The sequence below is a fragment of the Grammomys surdaster genome, unplaced genomic scaffold (assembly GCF_004785775.1).
Source record: "Grammomys surdaster isolate TR1022 unplaced genomic scaffold, NIH_TR_1.0 63, whole genome shotgun sequence".
In the NCBI taxonomy this organism is placed as follows: Eukaryota; Metazoa; Chordata; class Mammalia; order Rodentia; family Muridae; genus Grammomys; species Grammomys surdaster.
Genome location: NW_021604565.1, coordinates 11,219,310 through 11,246,412, shown reverse-complemented (window position 1 = coordinate 11,246,412; position 27,103 = coordinate 11,219,310). Strand labels below are relative to the sequence as shown.

Genomic DNA, 27,103 nt, shown 5'->3' with positions numbered 1-27,103 from the left:
GCTGCCTCATGTTCTGGGGGCCACTTTGTAACGGCCCGTTCTGCTGCTCCGGTCCGTGGGTCAGGGCCTAGCAAGAGAGAGAGTGGGGATGGAGACGCGAAGAATGGAGACAAGACAGGGAGTCTGATCAAGTCTCTCAAGTCTCTTTATTGAAAGGAAATCCTGGGTATTTATACCCTTTACCACATGCCTTGCCCTTGTGGACAAGCACAGCTGAAGGCACTACGTCATGTGCCTTGCAGCGTGGATATCGTGTGCGCCTGGCTAGCAGTGTGGAGACCACTTGCGCCTTGCAGCTGGCAGCACTAAGCAGCAAAACAAGATATGTGAGAAAAACAAGATGTTTATCAGAGTGTGCTCAGCTGTTGCGGGCTGTTGAAAACAAGTCTCTGGTCAGGGTATATGGCTCGAGATGGCTGCAAAGATGATAGCCGCTTTCTGCTAGGTGTCGGCTCCCAACAGATTCAGATTTAGCTCACTTAGAAAAGTCTATCCATCACTTCGAGCAGTCAGTGGACTCATTGGCTGAAGTAGCACTACAAAATAGAAGATTAGATTTACTTTTTGGAGTGGGGCGGGCTCTGGCAGGCACTGGGAGAGCAATGTTGCTTCTATACCAACATCTTGGGTATCATCAGAAGTATTAAAGGCGGGTTTATTGGGAAGCTGCTCTCAGGTGACTTCATTGGGCTCAACAACCAAAGTCAAGGAAGTCGACATGGGAAGAGGGGCAGGTAGGGGAAATAGAATGTATGTCCATGTACATAGAGAGAAGAGAGGAGAGAGGAGAGAAGGGAAGAGAGGTAAGGGTCAGGGTGAGGAGGGGCAATGATGTCTGGATTATACAGGGAAGAGCCTCTGGATCTTCTGGCAGAGAGGCAGTCCAGCCCCTGCACTGGAAAGATCAGGGTTGGGGGCAGGGGATGCCAGATAGAGACTCAGGGATGCCAGGAGACCTTGGAGGCCAGGTCTGCTATGTAAAATATGCATCTTGTACCGGAGTCTGAAACCAATCAGGAACAATCATTGTTTTAGGGAACAGAAGAAGAACAAGTTGGCTAGCCATCTGGAAAGCTCCCCTAGAGCCTGGGACTTCGAACTTAATTTCATCTTATGATCAAAATGGAGTCTGAAAATAAAACAGCAGTACTTAGCATAAGTCTCATGTGATCCCAACATTGGTTCTTGCTTTAGCTGACTTGCCAGTGGCTTGTTGCCACACTTCCACACCATGATGGACTTCTGGAACTATAAACTAAACCAAACCTTTTCTTTTCTTAAATTGCCTTGGTCATGGGTGCTTTATCACAACAGAAAGGTGACTAGTATGTCCAGTCCAACCTGAAACTCTCTAGGTATCCTAGGCTATTCTTGAAACCATGGCACTTCTCTTGCCAGAGCCTCTTCAGTGCTGAAATTATAGGTGTGAACCACTCTCCCTGACTCCAGGAATTCTGTATGACACAAACTTGCGGGATGTTCTGGTGAATCTTTCAGTTACAAATGTTCATGTCATCTGCCTCATCAATTTCACAACCTAAGATTTTTATCTACAGCTAAACTTACACACAGAGTTTAAACAGGTAAATAATTAATTATTGGCATAAACTTAAGTGTCTAACCTGAAATTCTTTCCATAGGTAGATGGTTAGGTGATCTCCAATGTATCTACACGGCACTATGTCAAAAAGAACTGATGTGTTCTTGGAACGAGGTGGAGATCTTTCCAAGATACACTGTAAAATAGCCAAAGCAACATACGTGCTCCTAGTTATGACATGCCAGTGTCTGTTTTAAAGGAGAACATGTACCTGTGCACTCTCATCTGTATATTAATTTACTCACATTTGAGTAAAAACATCTGTACAAGAGTATATGTGAAATTAATGACATGCTTTGCACACCTGGTGGGAAGCTAGGAACTGAAAAGGAGACAATTTTACTCCATCCTTCTTGGTATACTAACTTGGAAGCACATGGAAAGTGTTAAGTCAAAGTACATTAAAATATGCACTCATGGCTGGGCTGTGGTGGCTTGCATCTTTTAATCTCAGTGCTTGGGAGGCAGTGGTAGGTGAGTCTCAAGGTCAGCCTGGTCTACACTGCAACTTCTAGGAGAGTCAGGGCTATTACACAGAGACCATCTTGAAACAAACAAGCAAAAAATAAATATCCATTCATAGTGTGCCCAGTTGTATCTGATGTTTTCCTGCCAAGTGCCCTTTGCTCCGCTTGTCTGAGGAGTCACTTGGTTCTGTACAATCTTCCCTTTTTACATCTGAAGAACTAATTTTTTCTTACTTACATGACTACCGGATGCTAGCCTAGTAATAATAAAGGGTTGCCTTCCTTCCTTCCCTCCCTCTTTCCCTTCTCTCCTTTCTTCTCTCCCTTTCTAAGTGATGAAGTCATGATTTATGGTGGGGTGTTTAGGGAATCTTTGGGGGCTAACTTCATTTCTTTTAAACACAAAACAACAGCCAGGAGTGGCAAAAGATGCCTGTACCTCCTGTGGAAGGAGGAGTACCAGGGGTTCAGGGCCATCCTCAGCTACACCATGAATTTGAGGTCAGCAGCTTAGCCCATGTGAAACTGCCTCAAAAGCAAAGCAAAGAGCCCCAAAGCAGCATCAACAAAAGGCATGCATACAGGATGTCAGTCAGCCTCTGGAGACTGGGAAATTAGCCCAGTATTTCTTCACCTGTTAACTAGAATAAAAGCTTTCTCTCAGTGGCTGTAAGGAGAGAAGTAAGCTACAGGACACACAGTGAGCACTGGGTGCCTATAATCCCAGGAGTCAGGATTCTGAGGCAGGAGAATGGTTGAGTTCAAGGTCAGCCTGTACTGTCTACAAAACCCCCAAACAAAACAAAAACCAAGAAGCAAGACATAATGGAAACTTTAAACTTTATATTAGTCCTGCATAAGTGTTGGCTATTATTTACGAACTAGAGTTATTGATTTAGTAGCTATGGAAACAGCTCAGCTGAAAATACACTTTCTGTGTAAGCATGAGGACTGAATTTGATACATTAAAAGGGAGGAGGGAGGATGGAGAGATGGCTCCGTGGTTAATAGTACTTGTTGCTCTGGCAGAGGACCTGGGCTTGATTTCTATTATCACATGCTGGTACTCAATCATTCATAACTCCAGGGGATCTGATGTCCTTTTCTGGCCTTGCTGAGAGCCAGACATGCATGTGGTACATATACACACATACAGACAAAATACTTACAGATATAAAAGTAAGTATTTTTTAAAGTTTAAATTAATTTATATTTTGGTTAGTTGGGACAAGGTTTTTCTGTGTAGTCCAGGCTGTCCTGAAATTCCCTCAGTAGATCAGGTTATCCTGGAACTCAGAAACCCTCTTGCCTCTGCCTCCTGAGTGCTGGAATAAAGGTGTAGGCTATTACACCCAGCTTAAAAGTAAATAAATCTTACCAAGAAGAAGAGTAGGGCATATGGTGCTCTTGTAATCCTAGTGGATGTGAAGACAGGGCTCTGGAATTTAAGCTAGCTAGCTAGACTGGCCAAATCAGTGAGTTCTGGGTTTAAGTAAGACAGACTGTCTCAGTACCTAAGGTGTGGAGTAATGAGGACGGCAACCAATGTCAGACTGTCTTCCCACATTTTTCACACTCATCCCTTCTGCCCCCGACCCCATACATACCATACCACACACAGAGAAACTGATTTAAAGATAATACTTAAGATTATAACAAAAAAACGTAGAAACTTCTGTGAAGTATTCTTTGAACCTGTCTCTGGGCATGCATGCATGGAGGCTAGGCCAGAGAGCCACAACGGGCCTGTATCATGTTAGTATTGTATGTGGGGGAGACGGAGACGACAGATGCCTGCTGCTTTCAGAGGACCCAAGTCTGGGAAGTAATCACACAGGGTGGCTCACAGCTGCCTATAACTCCAGCTATACGAGACCTGGTGTCCTCTTCTGGCCTCTGTACTCATACACACGTGGCATATACACATAAATACAAATATCAAGTGTTGTGTTCTGAGTGGGTGTTATGTTTGGTTAGCAGAGAGAGAAAAGAAAAAAGCAGAACACAAATGTGTGTGCTGGATGATGTCAGAAATTAGAACATGAGAAAAACAGAGACTCATTTAAGAGAAAAATATACAAAGAAACAGCCTAGGAGAGAAAACTAGAACTAACTGAAATACTGTCCCAGGATGCAGAGGCACCACACTGGAATCCAGGCAAGGAATCTGACTTGTTCCCTGTGCATGTCTACCTGGTGATGTGCCACCTGCAGTTTCCTGTTTGAAAAACAGTGCTCAGGGCCTGGCTTGAAGAAGAAACTGCTCATGGTCAAAGTGCCCCCTTGTGGTGTTTTCAGAATTAATGTTATTTTACTTTTAAGATTGTGTGTATGTTTGTGTGTGTGTGCACATGAACTCAAGCTCCGGTGGATCCTGGAGGCAACAGATTTCCTGGAGTTGGAGTTGCAGGTGTTGTGAGAAGCTTATCCTGGGTGCTGGGAACTGAACCAGGTCTTCTGCAGGAGCAGCATGTGCTCTAAGCCCGAGTCATGTCTCTAGCCCATATTTCCTATACCTCTTGTTTAAACAACAGATACCCAGGGCTTACCAGCAAAGCCATTTGCTGTCAGACACACTCCTCCAGTTCTTCCTCATAGGTCACCTGTAACCAGCCACTTGGAGACTTACAAGATTTTGTTAGATTGGGGGGATGGAGAGATGGAGGGAAGGAGCAGTAGCCTAGGCTACATGCGATGTTGCTTCAAAGTATCTTGCCAGGGAAGTCCTGAAGAAGCCATTGGATCACCTGGAGCTGGGGTCATAGCAAATTATGGGTTTCCCTGAGAACCAAATTCCAGTCCCCTGGAAGAGCGGTAAGGGACCTCAACTGCTGAGCCATCACTCCAGCCTCCTACTTGGGGTCTGGTTGCTTTGTGTAGAAAAGCCCAGTGATGGGCGGGAGGATGCTGCATATCTGAACTGGACTGATACATGGATCTGTCGTCTCCCTTGCAGCAAGTCAGTGTGTTTGGTCTCATTTTACAGTTTTATAGACAGTGAGTTTATCTATATGCTCAGGGAATACACTACAATACTCCAGCAAGAAGTTCACAGATTGTTGGTATGTGTGTGAAATTCCTGTGACATCAACTCAGTCAGTCAGGCCTGTGCAGTAAGCACTCTTACCTTCAGCTAACTCCACAGCTATGAAGCTGTTACAGAGCAGCAGAAATTCTTTCCAGACTCTACTACACAGAAAATGGGGCCAACCGTAGTGGTTCACACCATTAATGGTAGTGGTGCATGCCTTTAACCCCAGCTCTTAGAAGGTGGCCAGCATGGTGTCCAGAGTGAGTTTTAAGACAGCTGGAATTACATAAAGACTCTCGAGAAAAAAAAAAAAAAGGGAAAAAGACATTAAGATCACCCAAGAGTGTTCAAATTCCTGCATAGCTGGAAGAGATAAATCCACTTCATCAATGTGTTGATGCAGCAGATAGATTATGTTAGAGACTAGCAGCATCCAATACCAAGTAGTCTCTTCCTCAATAACAGAAGCATAAAATATGAATCTGGTCAACAGGGACCTGGAGTAATCTGGTTAACAGGGACCTGGTGTCACTACCACCCCACTCTTTATAGCTGATGGGACCAAGCAACTTTCGCAAGTTAAGTCTCCAAAGGAATGTCTCTAAACATTCTCTGGGAAATGCTTTTTCTAAGTGGCTCAGGTGCTGATAGGAATTGTGAAGTGAAAGCCATCTGTCTTCAACCAGGAACCAACACAGAAGACTCCTCACTGCTGTACTGTATACTAGATCTAGGCTGTATCCCAACCATTTGTGAGTATGCATTAGGTTTGTGTGGGTATGCGTGTATGTAAGCCAGAGACTAACACAGGTGGCCTCTTAGACAACTCTTCATACCTTTATAAAGGCAGGGTCTCTCTGAACCTGTAATTCAACAATTTGACTAGACTGGTTGCCAGCAAGCCTCAGGAATATTTCTGCCTACCCAGTAGAGGGATTACATGTTCACACTAACACACATAGTTTTTTTTAAATGTGGTATTTAGTTATCTACTACATTTTAAGGATTGAGCTATCTCTCCCAGATTTATTTTTAAATAATTAAAAACATTATTTATTTACTTTACAACCTAATACCAGCCCCTCCTCTCCTAGTACCAATTCCATGCAACAGCCCCCCCCCCCAATTTCACTCTGACATACACACTAACTTTCAGAGATCTGCCTGTCTCTGCCTCCTGAATGCTGGGATTAAAGAAGTATACAACTGTGCCCAGCTGCACATGCTCATTCTCAGAGGTTTTTAACTTCAAATACTTGATTTGTTGGTGGCAAAGCCTGGTCCTAACGAAAGGAAAAATAAAACCCATGAACCAAAGGCGTGTTATCTTATTAGACTACAACATGAAAGGACAAAGTCCCTTCCCACAGAGAATGTAACAAACAATTTAAACAAAACAAAAATGGTTGTTTTATTTACAACACTCAGTGCATCTTACACATGACATATTTTCATTCCCCAAGTCTTATGAAAGCAATTCCAATTCCAGTTTGTGCAATGAGTTTACAGAAAAACTTTAAAATAGCCATTAGACCTTAAACTTAAATCCTAAATTTTGATTATTTCACACTACATTAATAGAGGACTGCTTTTAATTAAGAAAAACTAAACTCTGCAATTAATTACTACCCTCTGGGATCTTTAAGTCAAATACAAACTGGATTAGCCTATAAAATAACACCATTAGATCTGGATAAATTATTCCAACCTCCCTCCCCAATAAAATGCATGCACAAATTAAACATGGTAAATTACATTAATGATATTTTATTTCAACTTTCTTTTTGGACTCTCTCAACTGTTTGTTTCTCAATTTAGGGTAAAATATAGGGACAATGCAGTTGGAGAACTTTGACATGCCGACTCCCTGCTCCACAACAGAAAGGCTTTTCAGAGAGCCTATTTTCAGGGAGACAGGTGGCATCGGGGCCCTCATTCTAGCCAGCACAGAACAGTAGGCCTTCTATATTGTCACTTTCCAATCACCATTACCTAGACTTCAGTTTTCTGAGTTGATGACAAAAACCAGTTCCTCTGTTCAGTGATAAGAAATCACTGCCCTGCCACACAAAGATCTACACAGAGGCAGAGAGCAGTCAACCATTTTAAGAGGACTGGATTAATTTTCACTCATATACCTGCCTCCTTCTACCAAAAAAAAAAAAAAAAAAAAAAAAAGGCCTGGCTCCTCGTAAGCCAGCGAGAAGGCAGGTACAGAGACCACTTCCACACTGACCCACCCACCTACCCAGTGTGTCACTGTGCTTCCACTCCCATGATACATTTCTCTCGAAAAAGATGGTATTCTTGCTACCCGGTGTAGATGCCACCTCCTACAAGTGATTGCATTGGGAGACATTGAACGGAAAAATAAAGTTTCTTATTTGACCTAGCCCAGAGAATGATAAGGAAAAGGAAGAGTGAGGTAGAGTTGAGAGAGTTCCATTAAACGTGTGAGCACTGACCTTTTGGCACACTCTGTAATTATAGACTCCCTATCAACTTCTCCTTGAGATACAGCGTGGCATCCCCTGAGGGAACATAAAGCTCACAGCAGCCACCTGAAGGCTCCATTCCTGGCACATCAGCTATTATTCACCCCAATAGTGAAGCAAATAAAAACAATGCTATCCATTTCTGAATTTATTAAGCAAGTAAATTAATTTAGAAATCCCATTCAATCAAACAAAACTTCTGACAACATGTAAACATACTGCCATGTTCCTGAAACAGATGTTAACACCCAATAAAAAAGTTGTTAATTACTTCTGAAGAAAGCTGTCCATTAATAAGGCCAGTCTTCAACAGAAAGAAAACCATTTTACATCTTGTAGCTTTCCTGGTTGACAATACTATTAAACTACAGTCAAATATAAGGACAGTATTTAATGGATAGATCAGTACCATTGGTTATAGCTTTTAAACAGGTTCATTCCTGGCGCCACAGGAAAACAAGCCACTCACATCAATAAATCATGGCTTTTTAAAAATCACAATTCACTAAAGTGATGTTAATTATGGTCCTTGTCAAACACGTTTGGTAAAGGCTATTTACAGTGTACATGGCCAAGCATGCACTATTAACAGTTACAGAGAGGCCTGCCACTTTCCTAGGGATCACACAGTGCCTGAAAATGGTGACAGAGCATACGTCATTTAAATCAACACAGTTTCAAGCAGAAAATGTTCCTTTTCTTTTTCTGACCACAATTGCAATAGATACATGAAAATTCTTATAAAAACATGAATCCCCTTCAAGAAATTGATGCATATTCTACGCACTACAGGAGGTTAAGGCAGTAAAAAAATGTATTCCTGATAACCGGAGGTCTTCACCATGTCAATTAAAGCTGTCTGACTACTTTTCCATTCTCCGTCATATGCTCAAAAATTGTGAATTACTTCATTTTTAAGGTAAAAAAATTACTAGCAACTAAGAGTTGACACTGGAAAAATTGCTAGGGAAAGGAGAAATATTAAGTTGGATTTTGCCTGAAGAGTTTTCAAATCATAAACAAGAGCATTGTTAGTCTCAGTCTTAATGTATCAAACAAATAATATATTCACTTTTCTTAATTTAAAATATACTGTTACTTTGAATAATTCAAGTAATGTAAGATTATCAAAAATAACTTTGTAAGCCATACAAGTGTCTGTCAATTGCATTTTCAATGTTTTAATTTAGAACTTTTAAAGAACTGTAAACTAAACCAAGACAGTTTAGTTAAATAAATGATAAATGACTTTTTATTTGCACTTGTGATTCTTTTAATACAAATTGCTACAACAAATACGTAAAGATATGGCAGATTATGCATTTGATCAAAGCACTTTGATTTAAGCATAAAACAGATTCAAATGGTCTACGGTTGTGCATAAGACCCAAGGACCTGCCGACTGGCTTCTAGGCAGCCTTCTCTCTAATCAGAATCCATCATCCTCAGCTGCAGATGAGACAGGGCACAATCTGTCGTAAACAGGGAACTGTTGTAAAACCAGGATAATATTCTTAAATTATGATTATTCTCGTTCAATTGAAAAGACTCTCCCAAGTGTCTTCCAGCACTGTAGTAGGTATTCTGTTGACCTCTTAATTTCATAAATTAACTTTCCTTTGATTCCATTTTATGGTGGTTGTGTTCAGTTTTGTTTTAAAAATTGGTTTAAATTTATATAAAACTCTGTACATGTTCACAAATTATTGCATAAACAGCATAATCTTCAAGACAGTGTTTGTAAACACATGTCCAACTCAGGAAAAAAAAATTCACGTTTCCCGTCTGGCTTTTTTCTTCTTTTTTATTTGTTTTGGAGATTCCCAGTTAGTTTCAGACTTGGCTAAAAGGGAAAAAAAGGGGGAGGAGGTAAGGAGAGAAAAATGTACGGAGTATAATCAGTGCATACCAACAATATAAAAGTAACAACTATAACACCAGGTGGTGATGCATGCCTTTAATCCCCATACTTGGGAGGCAAAATAGATCAACTGAGGGCCAGCCTGGTCCATCAACCAAGTTCCAGGACAGACAAGGCTACAAAGAGAGATCCTGTCTCAAAACAACAGCAAAACAAAAAACAAAACACACATTTCCCCCTCCCCCAAACATAACAACAATGAAAACAACAATGTTCACACTTTATTGTTTAAGTCTTCCAAGTCTTGAATATTTTCAAGTTAGCTATTTTCTGCATCCCTTCTTTTCCAACCCAGGGTATTAACTAACTGCTGATGGCCAACTGGTGGAAACCTACAGAATCTGTTTTTTCTGTTTCTCTATCCTGCCTCGTTTTGAGAGGAGACACCATTATGCTGGCCCCTTGGGATAGACATGTGCTGAAGGTGGGAAAGGAGTAACACAAAGAAAGCCCAAGGGACACGTGCAAAGAGCCAATCAAGTAGGCACGCCAAGCTGGCCCTCACAACCCAAGCCTGTGAAGTTTCAAGGAACCACACATTTTTAGAAGGCAGTGTTGCTAAGATCTTACACAATGTAAGAAAAAAATGCAAGACAAACAAAGTACTTACTCTGTGAGGGAGGCACACTGTTTTGCTTAGCATTTGACTTGGGCTTGTCTGTGTCTTGTAATATCGGTGGCACTTGGGAAGAGCTCTTGTCAGAGTCGCCTTTTGATAAGGTAACAGATGGATCGGCAGAGATAGCAGGTGGAAGAGTCTTGCTAGGCTATTTTGGATAAAATTGTCTCAAAATTTTGTATAAATTTCATATAAGCAGTAAAGCAATATCCAGAGACTAGCAGCAAGCAAAACTAAAATGGCTTCTAATTAATTTATATGTAGCAGTGTAATCCATTTCTGCCCTCTAGAGACACAACTACACAAAACATCTTCTATAGCATCTATGAATACAGTCCGAGATAAAACAGACTGAGTTCCAGGACAGCCACTGCTTAAACATATACAGGTTAAAATTATGAAAATCTGATTTCAAGGGGGAAGCTGTTTAAAAAAATAATCTCTATCAACTTGGGCTACCTGGTAGAATGAGTAAGGGCACACATTCCATAGTGGGCTATCCAGTTAGTTTGGTTACTATGTTGCCTATATTGAAAAAAAGTTAAAATAGCTACTGAATCTCAAGTAAGAAGGAATAATTCTACTTTTTCATTTACTTGATTCATCAGAAAAGTTTAATCAATGTCTACCAGATTTGAATTTATCAAAACTGTTAAAAGACAAACATATTTATCTATTTAGTTTTTCCCCCCACTTTTTCTTTTGAGACTTTCAGTCTATTAGCCCAGCTGGCCTAGGCTGGCTTTGAACTTATGACATCCTTCTTGCTGATACATCCTAACCAAGCGTGTACATCCCACAAACAGACTATGGGAATGGTCCTACTGATTGAATTGGCCTGTCTAGATCTCCAAATATGGAGTCTAATAATGAAAATAAAAAAGTTTAGGGTAGTGACTAGTCAGGGCAGTATTAAGAATGCTTATTTGGAATGTCTTGGGGCTGTGAGAGGATCTTTTCACTGGCCAGCTTTACCTCCACTGTCACTCAGAACACAATAAGGGGAAGTTGTGTTTCTCTTGCTCCTACTCTTCCTGGCTCCATAGACCCAAGAGAAGTGATGTGAGCGAGCCCAGCACCCTCTTCTTCTTTAGAGGAACTGAGTTGACCTTCAGGTTGCTCTGTAGATTACCTCAGAGCAGCAGCTTTATTACATCTCATCTTCTCTCCCTTCTATTTTCTTCACTTTACTTACATCAAGCCATAGAAAGGCTCAACTGCATTTTTATAAGATGATCTCAAGCATAATTAGATAAAACACTAGAATGTAGTCAAACTATTCTTTGCAATAATAATAATCACCTTTTTACCTCAGAATACTTTTAGGGGTTTAAATGCATCAAATCTATGTGTGAAGTATGACTACCACTGTTTTAGAACAATACTGCCACTGTTCCTTCTTTCAGCAGCAGTGTTTGTCAAAGCCAGTCTACTAACAGTCAAGATTTCCTCAGACAGAGATTTCCTTTGGCTTGTCCACTGCTGTAACCTAGTTCCTCAAAGAGCAGGTGGCGCATAAACCTCAAAAATAATTTCTGAATGTGTGAGTCAGGCAATTCAGTAGAAATGTTATTTTATTTAAATCTTTAAGACTTATTTTATGTGTGTTTTCCCTACAAATATTTATGTGTTTCATGTGCTTGTTACCCAGTTGAGTTACACACAGTTGTGAGCTACCATGTGGATGCTGGGAAACAAACCCTGGTCTGCAAGAGCAAAAGGCCTTCCCAACCACTGAGCCAGCTTTCTACCTCCCTTATTTTAATAAGGCTCAGTGTATTAGTAACTATCCTATTTTTGTTTAAAGACACCATGACCAAGGCAGCTCTTAATAAAAGAAGGCATTTAACTGGGAGCTTGCTCACAGTGTCCAAGTCAGGAGTCGTGGTGGGGAGCATGGTGGCAAGGACGGCATCAGAGCAGTAGTTGAGACCTACATCCTGATCTACATACAGAGACTGCATCTAGCATGGCATTTGAAACCTCAAAGCCCATCTCTAATGACACGCTTCCTCTAACAAGGCCACAATCCTTCTAATCCTTCAAATAGTTTTATTCTCTCATGACTAAAACATTCAAATCTATGAGCCTTTGGGGGGGCTTATTCAAACTACCACATGCAGGTTACCCAATCAGAAACCAAGTTTTTATTTCATGTCACATTTCATAAATTAGTCTCTTCTGATTCATAAATATTTCCATAGAAGGCATGTGATTAAAAAAAAAATGTCACTGTCAGGTATAAAGGTACATGTCTAAAATCCCAGCAATTGGGATGCGGAAACAGGAGGTTCAGGAATTTATGCCAGCTTTGGCTAGACAGTGAGTTTAAGGTCAGCCAGAGCTATATGAAACCCTGTCTCAAACAATAACAAAGCAAAACCAAACCAAAACAAAACAAAAACAAAAAAAACCAAAAAAAAAAAAAAAGCAGAAAAGAAAAAAAAAACCCTAAAAAAATTATGAAAAATTTAAACAAATGTTATATTTTGGGAAACTGATCACATTAAGATATATACTTTGGGTCAATGTGGCTGGTAGAAGCACTTCCTCTTTGGTCCTCTATTCTTTAGGAGAAAACATAATATGGAGATCCCCTTTAGCACTGGGGAAATCTGCTTCATGATGGGCAGTGGGTGCTTGAAACTGCAGGTAGTATCTGGAACTTGTTTTGTAGACCAGGCTGTCTTTAAACTCAAGAGATCCACCTGCCTCTGCCTCCTGAGTGCTGGGATTAAAAGGTGTGTGCCACCATGCCTGGCTTGTTCTATATTTCTCTTCAGGTTTTCTTTGTGATCATTTCATATGTTTAGCATAGTAAATAAAATATTGATTATTGTATAATTATTAAGGAAACAAAACTTTACTACTCTTTAAAAGTTACCTGGCTATTTTTGATAAGTACTTCAACTGGATCACTAGCGCTCAGGGTCTTCAGGGAACAAGCTTTCTCCTGTTTTGGACGGGCTTTCGAGGTATTCACTGGAAGCTCTTCTCTAGTGTCCTTTTCTAGGTCTTCTGTGTCCTGCAGAAGAAAGCTGTTTATTATATTAAACTTCTTGATGACTATAACAATTGATTATAACAGTAATTCTTTATTGCTTAAAATCTACTTTGTTTATGTTCCTGAAGACACCCTAAGTTGTCTTCACTTAAAAAGGTGTCCAAGAGCTGGGCGGTGGTGGCGCACGCCTTTAATCCCAGCACTTGGGAGGCAGAGGCAGGTGGATTTCTGAGTTCGAGGCCAGCCTGGTCTACAGAGTGAGTTCCAGGATGGCCAGGGCTACACAGAGAAACCCTGTCTCAAACAAAACAAAACAAAAAACAAAACAAAAAAAGGTGTCCAAGCCAGGTAGACTGCTACAAGTTCAAGGCTAGCTTGTGCCACAGAATGAAAACTTGTCTCAAATTCTGCCCATTTAAATTACATATACTAACACACATCCCAGAATGGGAACCTCTGTGGTCAAGAGACCAACTCAAAGAGAATAAACTTAGTATTTATTTATTTATTTATTTATTTATTTATTTATTTATGTTTTTTCGAGACAGGGTTTCTCTGTATAGTCCTGGCTGTCCTGGAACTCACTCTGTAGACCAGGCTGGCCTCTAACTCAGAAATCCGCCTGCCTCTGCCTCCCAAGTGCTGGGACTAAAGGCGTGCGCCACCACTGCCCGGCATATAAACTTAGTATTTAATTTACAAGAGAAAACAAGACTTAGAAAACAACATTTCATTTGGTGACTTCGAGTAATATGTTTGTATATACAAATTATAAAGGGTATATAGAGAACTTCAATCACTTATAACATGACTTAAGCCATTTGTCTTGGTTTCTTTGTGCCTTTACTTCCTTAGCTGTAAGTTTGCACAGGAAATTTCCAAGGTCCCAGCTAAGTTTTAATGTATTCCATGTTCACTATTTGTATTTTTAAAAGTTTAACAAATTATCCCAAGTCACATTACACACTTACACATATAATGAACACACAGAATATACTGCATGTCAACGCATGGGAATGTTATATTCTAGTGACTATTCTAACAACTGCCCAAGATGACTGCAAAACTTTCCTTTCTGGGCAATGAGAGTACTTGCTATGAGGCCAACTTGAATCTGATCCCCAGCACCCACGAAGCAGAGTTGAACTGACTTCTCAGAAGCTGGCCTCTGACCTACACAAACATTCTGTGAAACACACACACACACACACACACACACACACACACACACACACACACGGCATTAAGAAAGCTTCCTTTCAATATTGCTATTCTATGAAATGTGAAAGACAGTAGTGAGTTTGAATAGCAACTAAAAATTCTGATGTGAATTTAAGTTCAGTGTGTAGTTTTTTTGTTTTTCCTCCTCTAGGCAGGGTCTCACAGCCTTGAACTCATAAAAACTGGGATTAAAGGTATGGACTACCAAATCTGCTAGCCACCTTTTAATTGTTCTGAGACTGTTGCTCACTGACCCTGAAGCTCATCAATTTAGTGAGCTTGGCTGGACAGTTTCAGGGATTCGCCTTTCACTCTACCCTTCCCTGCAGAGACTGTGATTACAGGCACACATCACCATGTCCAGTATTTTCTGTGGGTTCTAGAGATTCAAACACAGGTTTTTGTGTTTGTGTAGGAGGTCCTTCAACAAATGAGCCATCTCCCAACTTCCTATTTTCTTGATGAACTTAGCCATTTCATTTATGAAGAAATGGCCCTCTAGGAAGTCAGAGACTAGGGAGGGTTAGGGCTACAGGCAGAACTCAGGGCATGAAGAGTATATGGACCAGATTTCTTCAGGACCAAGGAGTCTAAAAATTCTACCCTGCATCCAAGGCTTCTGTTTTCTACTGTCTTGGAAGATCATATTAGTTTTATAAGTTCAGGAAACACTGAAACACTTGCACTTCACAATCAAATGGCTTGTGGAAAATGATGGAGCTATATTATCCTTGATCCCACAGTAGCTCAGAGTCCTACAGATGCTAAGTGACAGGTGGCTGATGGCAGCCTCCATCTTGGTAGACTACTTCTGAAGAATATGGAAAGTCATGGTTAGTTAACAGTATGGAAAGAGCCAAAAGGCTGGTTTGGAGGCAGGAAATAGGTACGATGTTCCTGGAGAATGTTAACACTAGAGAGGAGGATTAGAAGGCAGCTGGAGAGGAAAACGGAAGTGGACTCAGGTCTGTTCCATCTACATGATGATCGGAATATGTGTGACCTGGTGCTGCCTTTCCCACCTCGCCATTTTATGATAAAAAGTACACGTCCAACTTGATTTAGTTTTAAACGTATAAATACATTTTTTAGCGTAATATAAGTTTTATTAAAGTAATATAATGTAGCAATTCTCTAATGTCTAAAATTTCAAAAGTCCAACTTTTGTATTTTAAAAACTCACTGTAGAGGGCAGTGGCCAGGATCACCTGCTGTTTCTGTACTGGAATTGGGTTCGATTACCATCATCCACACGGTGGTTCGGGTGGTTCACAACCATCCATAACATCAGTTCCAGGGATCTGATGGATTCTTCTGACCTCTATGGGTACTAGGACTCTTGTGGTATACATACATACATACATACATACATACATACATACATACATACATGCAGGCCAAACACTCAAACACTTTTATAGACTGCTCCCATGCTCTTGTTTATCTCTACACACTCTTAGGGCCCATACATCATCTTTCCAAACCACCCACAGTGGGGGCACCATAACTAACGCTCATTGTTCAGGTACGTTACCTGCGTGAGAGAGTTAGCTTCACCTTGCTTCTTCTTTTTCTTTTTTTTCTTTTTAGATTTTCCAGTTGGAAGAGCTCCCTCTCCTTTTTCTTTATCATCATCTGAAACCTGTTAAAAGTAAAATACTGAAGTAAAACCAACTGGTTAAGCTTATATTACTTAGAACAATTGTGAAATAATTTCAGTCACCAAGTTTGCTCTTTAGCTTCAAAACTAAATAAGCTAATTAACAAAAATTTAACAAAAATTTAAAATCTCACTGGCTCTGGCCCTCACTAGCTTCAGCACTTGGGAGAACAGGACCTGCACCTCACCTGCGCAGTACAGTAGAGCTGCCCCCAACCTGAAGTGGGCTCTGGGAACTGGGGTGATGCCCTCCTGCTCCTTGTCCCCTGTAATGGTCAGGAGAGCTGGCCCTGCACCTCACCTGGGCAACACAGTGGAGCTGGCTCTGGAAGCATTGGTGTGGAAGAAAGTGGGAGAACGGACATTGCCTCCTGCAATGGGTAGGCTAGCTGGGCAAACCTGGAACACTCACCCTGGTGGTGCTAATGTGGGAGAGCCAGTAGGCTGACTACCTCAGCTACCATCCAGGCTCAGACCAAGGGCTTTGGGTTGGCCTACCCCAAAATCTACACCATCTGTGAACTATTGGAGCTCATGAAAGGGGAGATTCTGCTGATCCAAAGCTACAGGACTGCCACGACACAGGGAAACCGCAGGTTAAGTGGGAGGAGTCTTGATGAGGATCCAATATTGAGGATGTCACAGAAAGTTCAATGACCAGACCAATGATTCACTGCAATGAACATTTGCAAGTAGAAATGTGTGGACAGAGGAGACAGAAATTTATTTTATGTGTATAAATGGGTATTTTGCCTGTTTCTGCAGCAGCTGCTGTGTATGAGGTGTTGGATACCTTGGGACTGGAGTTACAGATGGTTGTAGGCCACCACGTGGGTGTTGGAAGTCAAATTCAGTCCTCTCTAAGAGCAACCAGTATTCTTAACCCTTGAGAAATCTTTGCAGACCCTAATACTAATCCCTTAACTACTAAACTTTATGAAATATGACTTTAAGTCCAGGATTCTTTTAGTCTTTTTGATACTGAGGACTGAACTCAGGGCCTTGTACATGCTCAGCACATATTCTTTTACAGAGCTATACCCTCAACAACCCTGACTCCAAAATTTGTAATGAAAATGCTCTAAATTACAAGGAAGTAAGTACAGTGACAATCTTTAGGCCTAATCACTGTTTCTTATGCTGTTCAATACCACCTCCTTCCTGAGACTGTGCCCTAGAATCCTCCTTAGTCTCTTTAACAAATAACTACCTTTTAATTCCTCGTACTTACCTTTTGATCATTAGAAATAGGTTCCTGGGACTTCAGAAGTGAAGCTCTATCTTCATCTACCCAGTTTCCCCACTCCTCTGCTGGTGCATTCCAGTCTGAGCTAGGATCAGCAGAAGACAAACCATCTAAAAGATAGTAATTTGAATTAGTTATCTGTCATTCTGCTAGAAACTAAAATCCAAATATTAAAAATTCTTTATATGGAATCAAGCTGTAATTTTAAACTATCCTTCTTTCCCCTGAGCATATTTTAACAGCTAGGAAAAAAAACGAAACATAGCAGTCTTTGTCTAAATGTTGCTAAGCACAAGATTTAGTCAAATTTTTAGACACACAAGACATACTTATTACTTATTACTATTACTCCCCTTTGTCAGTCTTCAAAATATTCACTTTTCCCTGTTTTTAACCTGGCCATATTTTTATAACCAATTATTTTTTAGGGTACAGAATTAGGCTTCATTTAGTAATATAAAATTATATATCCTCACAATATACTTGTTCCATCCTTTTCAATATCAGGCTCTTCAGCTTTACCAAATCATGACAGACTATGTAAGCTCTTTCTTTTTCCCTTTCTAATACTTGCAGTCTCCTAACAATTGAAATGATTCAAGTGCCTCTTATCAGATGACTCTAAAAGCATCTGAGTGTCACCTGCAGGGTTTTCATCACCCTTGTCTTTTTTTTTTTTCAAGACAGGGTTTCTCTGTATAGCCCTGGCTGTCCTGGCTGGCCTCGAACTCAGAAATCCGCCTGCCTCTGCCTCCCGAGTGCTGGGATTAAAGGCGTGTGCCACCACCACCCGGCCATCACCCTAGTCTTAAATATATGTTTATCCTAGCATTCTGAATTCCTGTCTTTCACATTTTACTTAGGAAACTCACTGGTGGATGCTAGAGGGGAGCACAAGCCTTTGCTCCTCTCTGGCTAAGTGTTTCCCAGAGTTAACTCTTCACGATCCCACTGCAAACCACTCACTCTCACATACATTCTCATGGAATCCACTCACAGTCAAGTTTTGTTTAAGATGACAGAGATTATACTTTACTTCCAAGTAGTCAATAAGTCTTCCTAGCATTGTTTAAATGAAAGAAGCCCAACAATTTCCTATCATTTCTTAATACTACTAATACCAAATACTAAGTGTTTTTCCCATATGCCTCTATTGCTTCTGGAATTTCTAGACCATTCCACTGATCTGTTCATAGGGTAATGCCAAACCTGACTGGACATACATTTTAGTAACAAGGAGGCACGTCTGCATGTTCTATGCTTACTGTTACTTTTTGCCATTTTAATTTTCCCAGGTAAACTTTCTGTTTACAGAAGAGATACTCATAGATCTTCACAAAAGCTTTAATACACATTTGAGAAAACCAAAGAATGATCTGAGAGAATGCTCACAGGAAAACAAACAAACAAAAACCAAAATCTTCTGCACAGTATGTTCCCAAACTTACGTGAGGAAGACACACGTTATTGTAAACATATCCTCTCAGGATTGCAAGTTCACCTCCTCAAGAAGATGTTCCTTAGTAAGCTCTAACTATGTAGTAGAGTCAGAGTTAAGTTGATCCAAAAGTTACTAGACGAGTGCAGAAGCCACTCTCACACGCAGCTACCAGTTTAACTACTCCGTGGAAATAAGTAAACATAAGAAAAGAATGACACACTTTACCACATGGGACTGTGAAAATAGAAGGGTGGAAGTCCAAAAATAAGCAGAGCTTATAGTCAAGAAAATGTGCAACAAGTGATTACAAGTGTGAAGTGTGCCACAAAAGGCAGTCTTTTCTTCCATCTCAAAAATTATCATTGTGTATCATGAGTGGATGAATATTCAGTAAGTACTTTGGAGTATAAATATAGAAGTTAAGAACATGGGCCTCATTGTCAAACAAATGTTCATTAATAACCCTTTATCACTTAATGTGATACAACTTTGCTTAATTTTTCTTCTTCTTTCTTTTCAAGACAGGGTTTCTCTGTGAAGTTCTAGCTGTCCTAGAACTCAGATATCTGCCTGCCTCTGCCTCCAAGTGCGCCACTAAGCCTGGTTTAGTAACCCCCCCCCCCACTTCCCGACTTATTTATTTTTAGGTGCATTGGTGTTTTGCTTGCATGTGTGTCTATGTGAAGATGCTAGTTCACTAGAACTGGAGTTAAAGACAGTTGTGAGCTGCCATGTGCTGGGAATTGAACCTGGGTCCTGTAGAAGAGCAACCTCTGCTCTTAATTGCTGGGCCATCTCTTTAGCCCCCTGGCTAAGTTTCTTAATCTTAAGGGACTTTATATCAACTTCATGGAATGCTAACAAGATGATATAAGATACACTTAAGCCAGTAGTTTATAGCAATATAATAAGCGTTCAAGAAATGGCGGCTACTGTTTTTACTATCCATGATGACACTTCTGAGAAATCTCTGTGAGATACATTTGTTTTTTGTTTTAAATGCTAGGGATTCAACCCAGGGGCCTTGCCCATTATAGCTACATCCCACTTCTGATATATTTGATAAGTATAGAAATGTAGAGTTGTTTTTATAAGCACAAATGGATCCAGTAGATATTTCGGAGCTGCTCATCTTATACCAAACATTTGTTACTAATATTGTTAGGGGACTTCAACTATCTGAGCTTCACTGCGAGATTTAAATCTCACTGATGAAAAACTCTGAAAACTTTATCCATTAGTCTTGTCTCTAAGACTGACTGCCAGAAAGGAAATTATAAGTATGCAGCACACTGCTAACATGTGGTCCATCTCCTCAATGAATACTACAGGGTGGATGGGAAGAAATAGAAATCTAGGTTAACACTTAGTGAATTACTTCTCAAAAGGCATAGATGGCTTTCAAATCTGGGAAACAACTGCACTCTTTGGCTCAGTTTCTGTAAAAACATTAACGGAAGTATAAATCTGTAATGACTATATAAAATCCTATGCTATTTTTTGTTTACTGAGCAAAGATTAATTTTTTATTAACTGGGATCAAACAAAAGCTACTTAAAAGTTTAATAACCCAAATCCAAATATTACCCAGAGATTTTCCAAGATTCACAGGTTCACTGTGCTAATAAACTATGTAGTTTTTGTAGTGATAGTATTAAACACTGGGCTTTGTGTGTGTTAAGCAAACACTCTACCAACGAGCTGTGTCCCCATCACTCATGAACTTCTTCAACAGTTTTCTTGAAATAAGCCATACTGTGTAGCCTACCCCACTTCCCACCCTCGGCTGTGTAACATCCCTGGCTGTCCTGGACCTTTCTCTGTAGACCAGCCTTAAACTCAAACCACTTCTGCTTCTGAGATTAAAGGCATGTCCCATCACTGCCTGGCTTCATAGTGTACTTTTATCCATTTATTAAGTAATTTCCCTACCGCAATTTTTTTTACGAGTCTTACCAATGTCTTTTAAAAGAGCTACAATGTGTGTGTGTGCGTGTGTGTGTGTACACACACACACACACACACGCACACTCACACTATATATATATGGGTAAGGAATTAATCTCCTCATTTAATCTTGAGGAATAGTGTTTTAGGTTCAAGTACAGCATTGCTAGCCTCAATCTGGGGAACAACTATTTTTACCAGAACTCCTGTAAGCAGTAAGTTTTATGATTTAGTAAAATACAGTTACATTTTAGTGTTTAAATATAGTATCAATACTCCACTGAATAGCCTTTTACACACTTGACCTTTCCTCTTGTCACCAAGTTCACTTGTCCTGCTGCTGCCCTATTCGCTCATAGCAGACCCCATGTTTCCAAGCTTTCATCACAGACTAGAGACCAGAAGCTCTCTAGGAACATTCCAGGCTTCTAGCACCAGATTGGAATTCTAGCACCAGTATTGAAATACCCTACTCTATGGACTAAGTGTTGCCCTACAATTAGAGGACTGTTGATTCTAACTTGTGGCGAGCTGATACTAAAACCAACCATAATACACTTGTATTTCATTCTATAAATTCAGGAGTAACAATGAGTATAATAACTCAGTGAGTTAAAAAAGACACACTAATGATATAAAAACATCAAAATAAAATTCAGAGAAAGTAAGTTAAAAAAGAAATTTGTGGATGCAGAAGACTGCCAATATGGCACAGAAAACATAAAGATGGTATTCTTGACATGTATTAAGTATAAAAATTTTCTTACAAGAGTTCTTGTTCAGGTTGCTTTTGAACTTGATACTGAATTGTAATCAAGATTTTGAATCCCTGATCCTTCTGTCTCTTCCTTCCAAGTGCTTCTACCTCCCAACTACTGGGATTTCACTCATTTACTAGACTTAGCTTTCTAAAAATATATTTATTTTTTTGAGTCAGACAGGATTTCTCTGTGTAGCCCTGGCTGTCCTGGAACTCACTCTATAGAACAGGCTGGCCTCGACGTTAGAGATCCACCTGCCTCTGCCTCCTGCGTGCTAGGATTAAGGGTGTGTACTACCACCACCCAAACATTTTTCTATATTTTTATTTTATGTGTATGAATGTGTGCCATGCCCATGGAGGCCAGAAGAGGGTTTCAGATCCCATGGAGCTGGATTTTTAGATAGTTGTGAGCCATTATGTGTGTGCTGGGACTGAACCCAAGTCTCCATTATGAGCAGCAAGTGTTCTTAGCCCCCAAGCTGCGTCTTTAGACTCACCAGGACCACCCCCTCCCAATAAGATCAATGCTTATTTAGTAATTCATTTTTTTGTGTATTTACGTCTAAGTATGTGGAAATGAGAGGACAACTTGTGGGGACTGGTTCTTTGCTATCATGTGTGTTTTGGAGCTCAAACTCAGGTTGTAAGGCTTAGTGCCCTTACCCACTAAACTATCTTGCCAGACCACACCTCACTTTAAGCATCTAGAATCTTACCAACACACTTTTATTTGTAATTTTTCTTTCTTTTTCAAACCATTTCTTTAGCACTAATGATGGTTCTTCATACTTAAAAGTCTCATACAGGTAAGGTAAAAATGTCCAGCAGGAAACCTGTGGCTGCTAGTTCAGTGTTCTCATTAACTCTCCGCAACTCAGATCCTTTAACTGGTGCTGCTCTCTTATAATCACTCACTAGTTCTGTATTGTAGAGACAGTTATTTTTTTCCCAAAGCAGCACAGATTACTTTGTCTTTAAAACCCATGCTTTTGTATCCTTATACACCCTGATATAATTTATAGTTTTCTCAAAGCTATTCAAAGTACACAAAATAAATTATTTGTTCTATTTTACAGTTTAATATAGATACTCTATTCTAAACACAGGACTAAAACTAAACTTTCCAAGCAAGTACCCTTAGTTGGGAATTGTAGTACTCACCTGTAATCCCAGAACTCAAGGACTGAAAATTTGATGCCAACTGGGCAACAAAGTGAGCATCATCCACACAACATAGCAAAACAAAAGTCTTTTTTTGGCTTGTTTTTGTTTTTCTAGACAGGGTTTCTCTGTGTAGTCCTGAAACTCACTTGGTAGACCAGGCTAGCCTTGAACTCAGAGATCTTCCTTGAACTCAGAGATCTTCCCACCTCTGCCTCCAAAATGCTAGGATTAAAGGTGTGCACCCCTTCCCCCAAGACACACACAGAGTTGGACAGTCTTGATCCCATCTTTTTCATCTTTGGACATGGTCTCTCTAATCATCTGTCTAACCCCACCTCAATCTTTAAGGACTCTGCTTTATTCACTGTGTTACAAGCTTGCCTTCATGATCACTATTACCTATTTTAATTTTATTTTTTCCATTTATATATTTTTATTTGCACTGGCATTTTGCCAACTTGTATGTCTTGTGATTACTATTTCACTGTGACTGTAACAGGCAGGAGTTAATGAGAACAAGTGGTGCAAAGACCAGCAAGGTTTGAATCTCCTCCTCTTCCATTTAACTAGCCTGTAGAACATGACAGGTTTTTTTTTTTTTTCCTTCCATTCCTCCTTAATCTGAAAAGTGTGAGGAAAAACAAAATGTACTTAATACAACTGTTTGAAGTATTGAGTGAGACGCAGGAATCTGGGACCAGTCCTGGGCAGACAGTTTGTGCTTACTTTCATCACCATTACTACTGCTACTAAATCATGACTTTTATCATACATTACACTAACACTCTACAAAGAACTCCACGCAATAGCTGGGGACTGTGCTGCTTGCCTTTAATTTCAATACTTGGGAAGCACAGTAGTAGATGGATCACTATGAGTTCTAGACTAGCAAAGGTTATTTAGTTAGACCTCCTTCTCCCAAGTACTACACACGTATATAAGAGTTACAAAGTTTTTCTTTCAGAACGTTTCAACTCAAAAACAAAACAAAACAAAACCTATAAAATCAAAGAGAAAAAAAAAATAACATCCAGAAGATAATTTTAAAAAATTTAAAAACTTGTACACAAAACATTAAATCTATACTTTCTTTTCTAAAATAGGGACCAAAATGATGGAATATATACAAGGTAGAAAATAATGTGACATAAAAATTCAGAGGGAAAAATAAATTCTGAAATTTTGAGTTCTGGGGATTAGGGGAACCTTTTAAGTTTGTAATTTTAAAGGAAGATATTAAACTTTTTCAATATGGAGACAATTTTCTTTTTTTTTTTTACTTTTATTCTGAGACAAGGTCTTGTATGCAGCCTTGTCAGATTGGAGCTTCTACACAGACTAGACTGGCCTTGAACTCACAGATCAGCCTTGCCTTTGCTTCCTGGCACAATGGGGTATGACAATGCCCAGGTTACACACACACACTTTCCCTTACACATTCTCTCCTTTTTTTTTTTGGGTGGGGGGTTTCAAGACAGGGTTTCTCTGTGTAGCCCTGGCTGTCCTGGAACTCACTCTGTAGACCAGGCTGGCCTCGAACTCAGAAATCCACCTGCCTCTGCCTCCCGAGTGCTGGGATTAAAGGTGTGCGCCACCACCACCCGGCTCTCTCTCTCCCTTTAAAAATTTTTTCTTTTAAACATGTTTCTATTGGAAATTGGGCTATGAAAGTGGTTGTCAACTAGCACAAACATGTGCATGTATTACAATGAATTCAAAGCCACTGCTATAGAGTCTATTTCTTCTTTCATACTAAAACCATAGAAATAAAACTATTTAAAACAGAATAAACTAAAAAATTAGTCCTACAGAACTATGATAAAACTGAAACTGCCTTAGTCATTATGGAAAGTTAGTTTTAGTTCCAGAAGTATTCAGAATCAAGTTCCAAGTGGTACACAGTTGATGTTAAATTATATACTATGACCTTTAAAGGGGAGATATTAGGATTAAAATTAAGACACAAAGCATGAATTCAGGGTGCTAAAAAGAAAATTCTGAGAGAAGTAACTGAAAAAATTTAAAAGGACATACTTAACCCAGACCATTCATCATCGATATAAGGTTGATTACGGCTAACATCCCACTGATAATCAGAAGTGGTAGACTGAGAAACTGGCTCAGCAGTAGATCCTTAAATGAAAAACGAATGCAATAAAATTAAAAATGGAACTTCCTAAGGATGGTTCATAACAAAAGTACTAAACTTTTCACATGGACTCTTTCTTATTTCTCCTAAAAGGAAAATTTAGACATAACAAAAGAGTTAAATTAAAAAGGAAAGTTAAATTGAGTATGATAATAACTTGATCTAATTCACCACCACCACCACTCCATAGCAATTAGAATCTGACTTGTTATCTGCAAATTTCAAAATGTTGAAAAAAGTTCCATTTTTCTTTTTAAAGGTTAAGCAGTAAAACAAAACAAAACAAAACAAAAATCTTAATACTAGATTTTTCAGGGTATCCATATATCCTTAGAACTCAGGAAAGCCATTAGAAAATGTTTGAGTTAGCTCAACTTTTAGGCCACAGAATGTTAAAGAAAGAGAATTAACCAGAGATGAGACAGAGAAACAAGAGTTGCTGGAAGTTTAGAGTTATGTTCAGATGCACTGAAAAGAAAAGAATACCATTTTCTAAGGTTTGCTATTGGAAAAGGTGGAATGAGAATAGGGGTTACAAGGTTTCTTAGGAACCCAATGAAGCAGTGGTGGTCCAATGTCCAAAACTTTTTACGCAAAAATCTGAAAATTGTTTTGGTGCATAAAAAGTCTATGAAAGTAAGGTCAAAACCCATTATTGCTCTATGGCTACAAATTAAATTTTAGAATGCAAAGTAAAGCATTCTATCAGGTGCACAGAGATACACACATACACTTGTTAGACCTTCTGAATCCAAATTTCAAGTGCGTTAAGAGTCCTTAGGTGACTCTGATAGTAACTTGGATTCAGAGCCAATGAAAGGAAAACTTATTAAAAAACATAGGTTCTTTGTTAGTTTAAATAAAACTAACAATCACTTCATTCCCTCATACACTTCCACTTAATTACCTAGATGAGACTGTTAGCATTTCACTAATGATTACTGTCTAAGTATATACTCAAAATAGTAAAATTTAGCACATCACCCTATGAATGTGGTAATATTTAGCATATTAGCCACTCAGGTTGCAGAAACATAACCTCATTATGCCAGTGGCTCCTACTGCTTTCCCTGAATGTATGTGTTGTATAGTCATCAAATGAAGGAAATGATGAACTTGTTCTCTGGAAATGAAATACAGTCAACAAGAAGAGGGGGTAGTAAACTGCATCTTGTAGGTCAATTCCAACCACGATTGGCCCATTAACCAAGAGGAATTTCATATTTTTAAGTGGCTGAAGAAAAGGTCAAATTAATAGTGTTTTGAAGTCAATATACTCATTTATCTTTGATCTCTGATTGCTTTCTTGTTATGGCAGAGCTGAGTTGATAGTTGTGGCAGTGAGAGTATGGCCCACCAAACCTAAACTATTTATTATTTGCTTTTACAGAATCTGCTAGCACCCTTTCTAGGCTACTGTTCCAGACAACATGAAATAACATCATTAATAAATGAAGTGCTTTGTGACTCAAGTAGAATAAATCAAAGTGCCTCCCTACTTATATAATATTTGATAAATATACGTAGCTTGTGTTGATTAATAAAAGACCTATCCATTTAAGTGATGCTGGATTGACAGTTTATAGTGTATATTCTAAATCAACAGGCTCTTAAAAGAGTTACTGTGTATATGCGTCCAAGAGAGGCTTATTTATAAATTCATAACAAGTAAAAGTGAATAGAAATATGCCAAATTGAACCAGAAGTTTGGCGGAATGTACTAGTAACAAGAGCATGTTCTAACCCAGCAGTTCTCAATCTGTAGGTTGTGACTCCTTTCACAGAGATCACCTAAGACCATAAGAAAACACAGATGTTTACATTGTGATTCATAACAGTCGCAAAATTACAGCTATATGAAGAAGCAATGAAAGTGATCTTATGGTTGGGAGTCATCACCGACTGTATTAAAGGGTTGTAGCATTAGGAAGGTTAAGAACTACTGTCCTAACCTAAAAGGAAGGCCTTCTAGGAGTATTTATATTAATAAATTCCTAGTGGTAGACCACAGACTCTGGCACATAAGGACTTAGATGTCCCCTACAATTTAAAGACCTTTGCCATTACATATATTAATTATATTGACAGCAATATACGGTGGTAATTAATTTTCTAAATAACAAGTGCTAAAATTAAACAAAAATGTTTTGGTTAACTGAACGAAAGACTGTTTTCACATACCAGAGACAGCAGAGTTAAGTGTGAGAGATGCAAAAGAAGCAGAGTTCTGTGGAGAGGCACTCATCCCCCTAGCCACACTAGACCAAGCAGCTGGCAAAATAAAGAACGTCACTTGCAACCTTCAATTTGCAAAGAACTTGAAAGATGTACAGATTTAAAACTATGATAGCAATATTTAAAGATGATTATCTTAA

General features: G+C 39.4%; 1 protein-coding gene across 4 annotated transcripts in view; it reads right to left on the bottom strand.

Annotated features, from left to right (window-relative positions):
- Window positions 1-7,728: 7,728 nt before the first annotated feature.
- The window catches only part of Mtdh (metadherin), a 63,142-nt gene continuing 43,767 nt past the window's right edge, over window positions 7,729-27,103 (bottom strand). For 2 of the 4 annotated variants that reach the window (XM_028765898.1, XM_028765907.1), the window contains 6 exons: window positions 24,614-24,712; window positions 17,250-17,374; window positions 15,893-16,000; window positions 13,018-13,158; window positions 10,125-10,281; window positions 7,729-9,436 (listed from right to left, as the gene is read on the bottom strand). In XM_028765898.1, coding sequence (XP_028621731.1) covers window positions 9,366-9,436; window positions 10,125-10,281; window positions 13,018-13,158; window positions 15,893-16,000; window positions 17,250-17,374; window positions 24,614-24,712 — 701 coding nt within the window. In that variant the 3' untranslated portion in view covers window positions 7,729-9,365. The remainder of the gene's footprint in view (window positions 9,437-10,124; window positions 10,282-13,017; window positions 13,159-15,892; window positions 16,001-17,249; window positions 17,375-24,613; window positions 24,713-27,103) is intronic. The other 2 variants (XM_028765916.1, XM_028765924.1) reach the window with 1 other exon arrangement.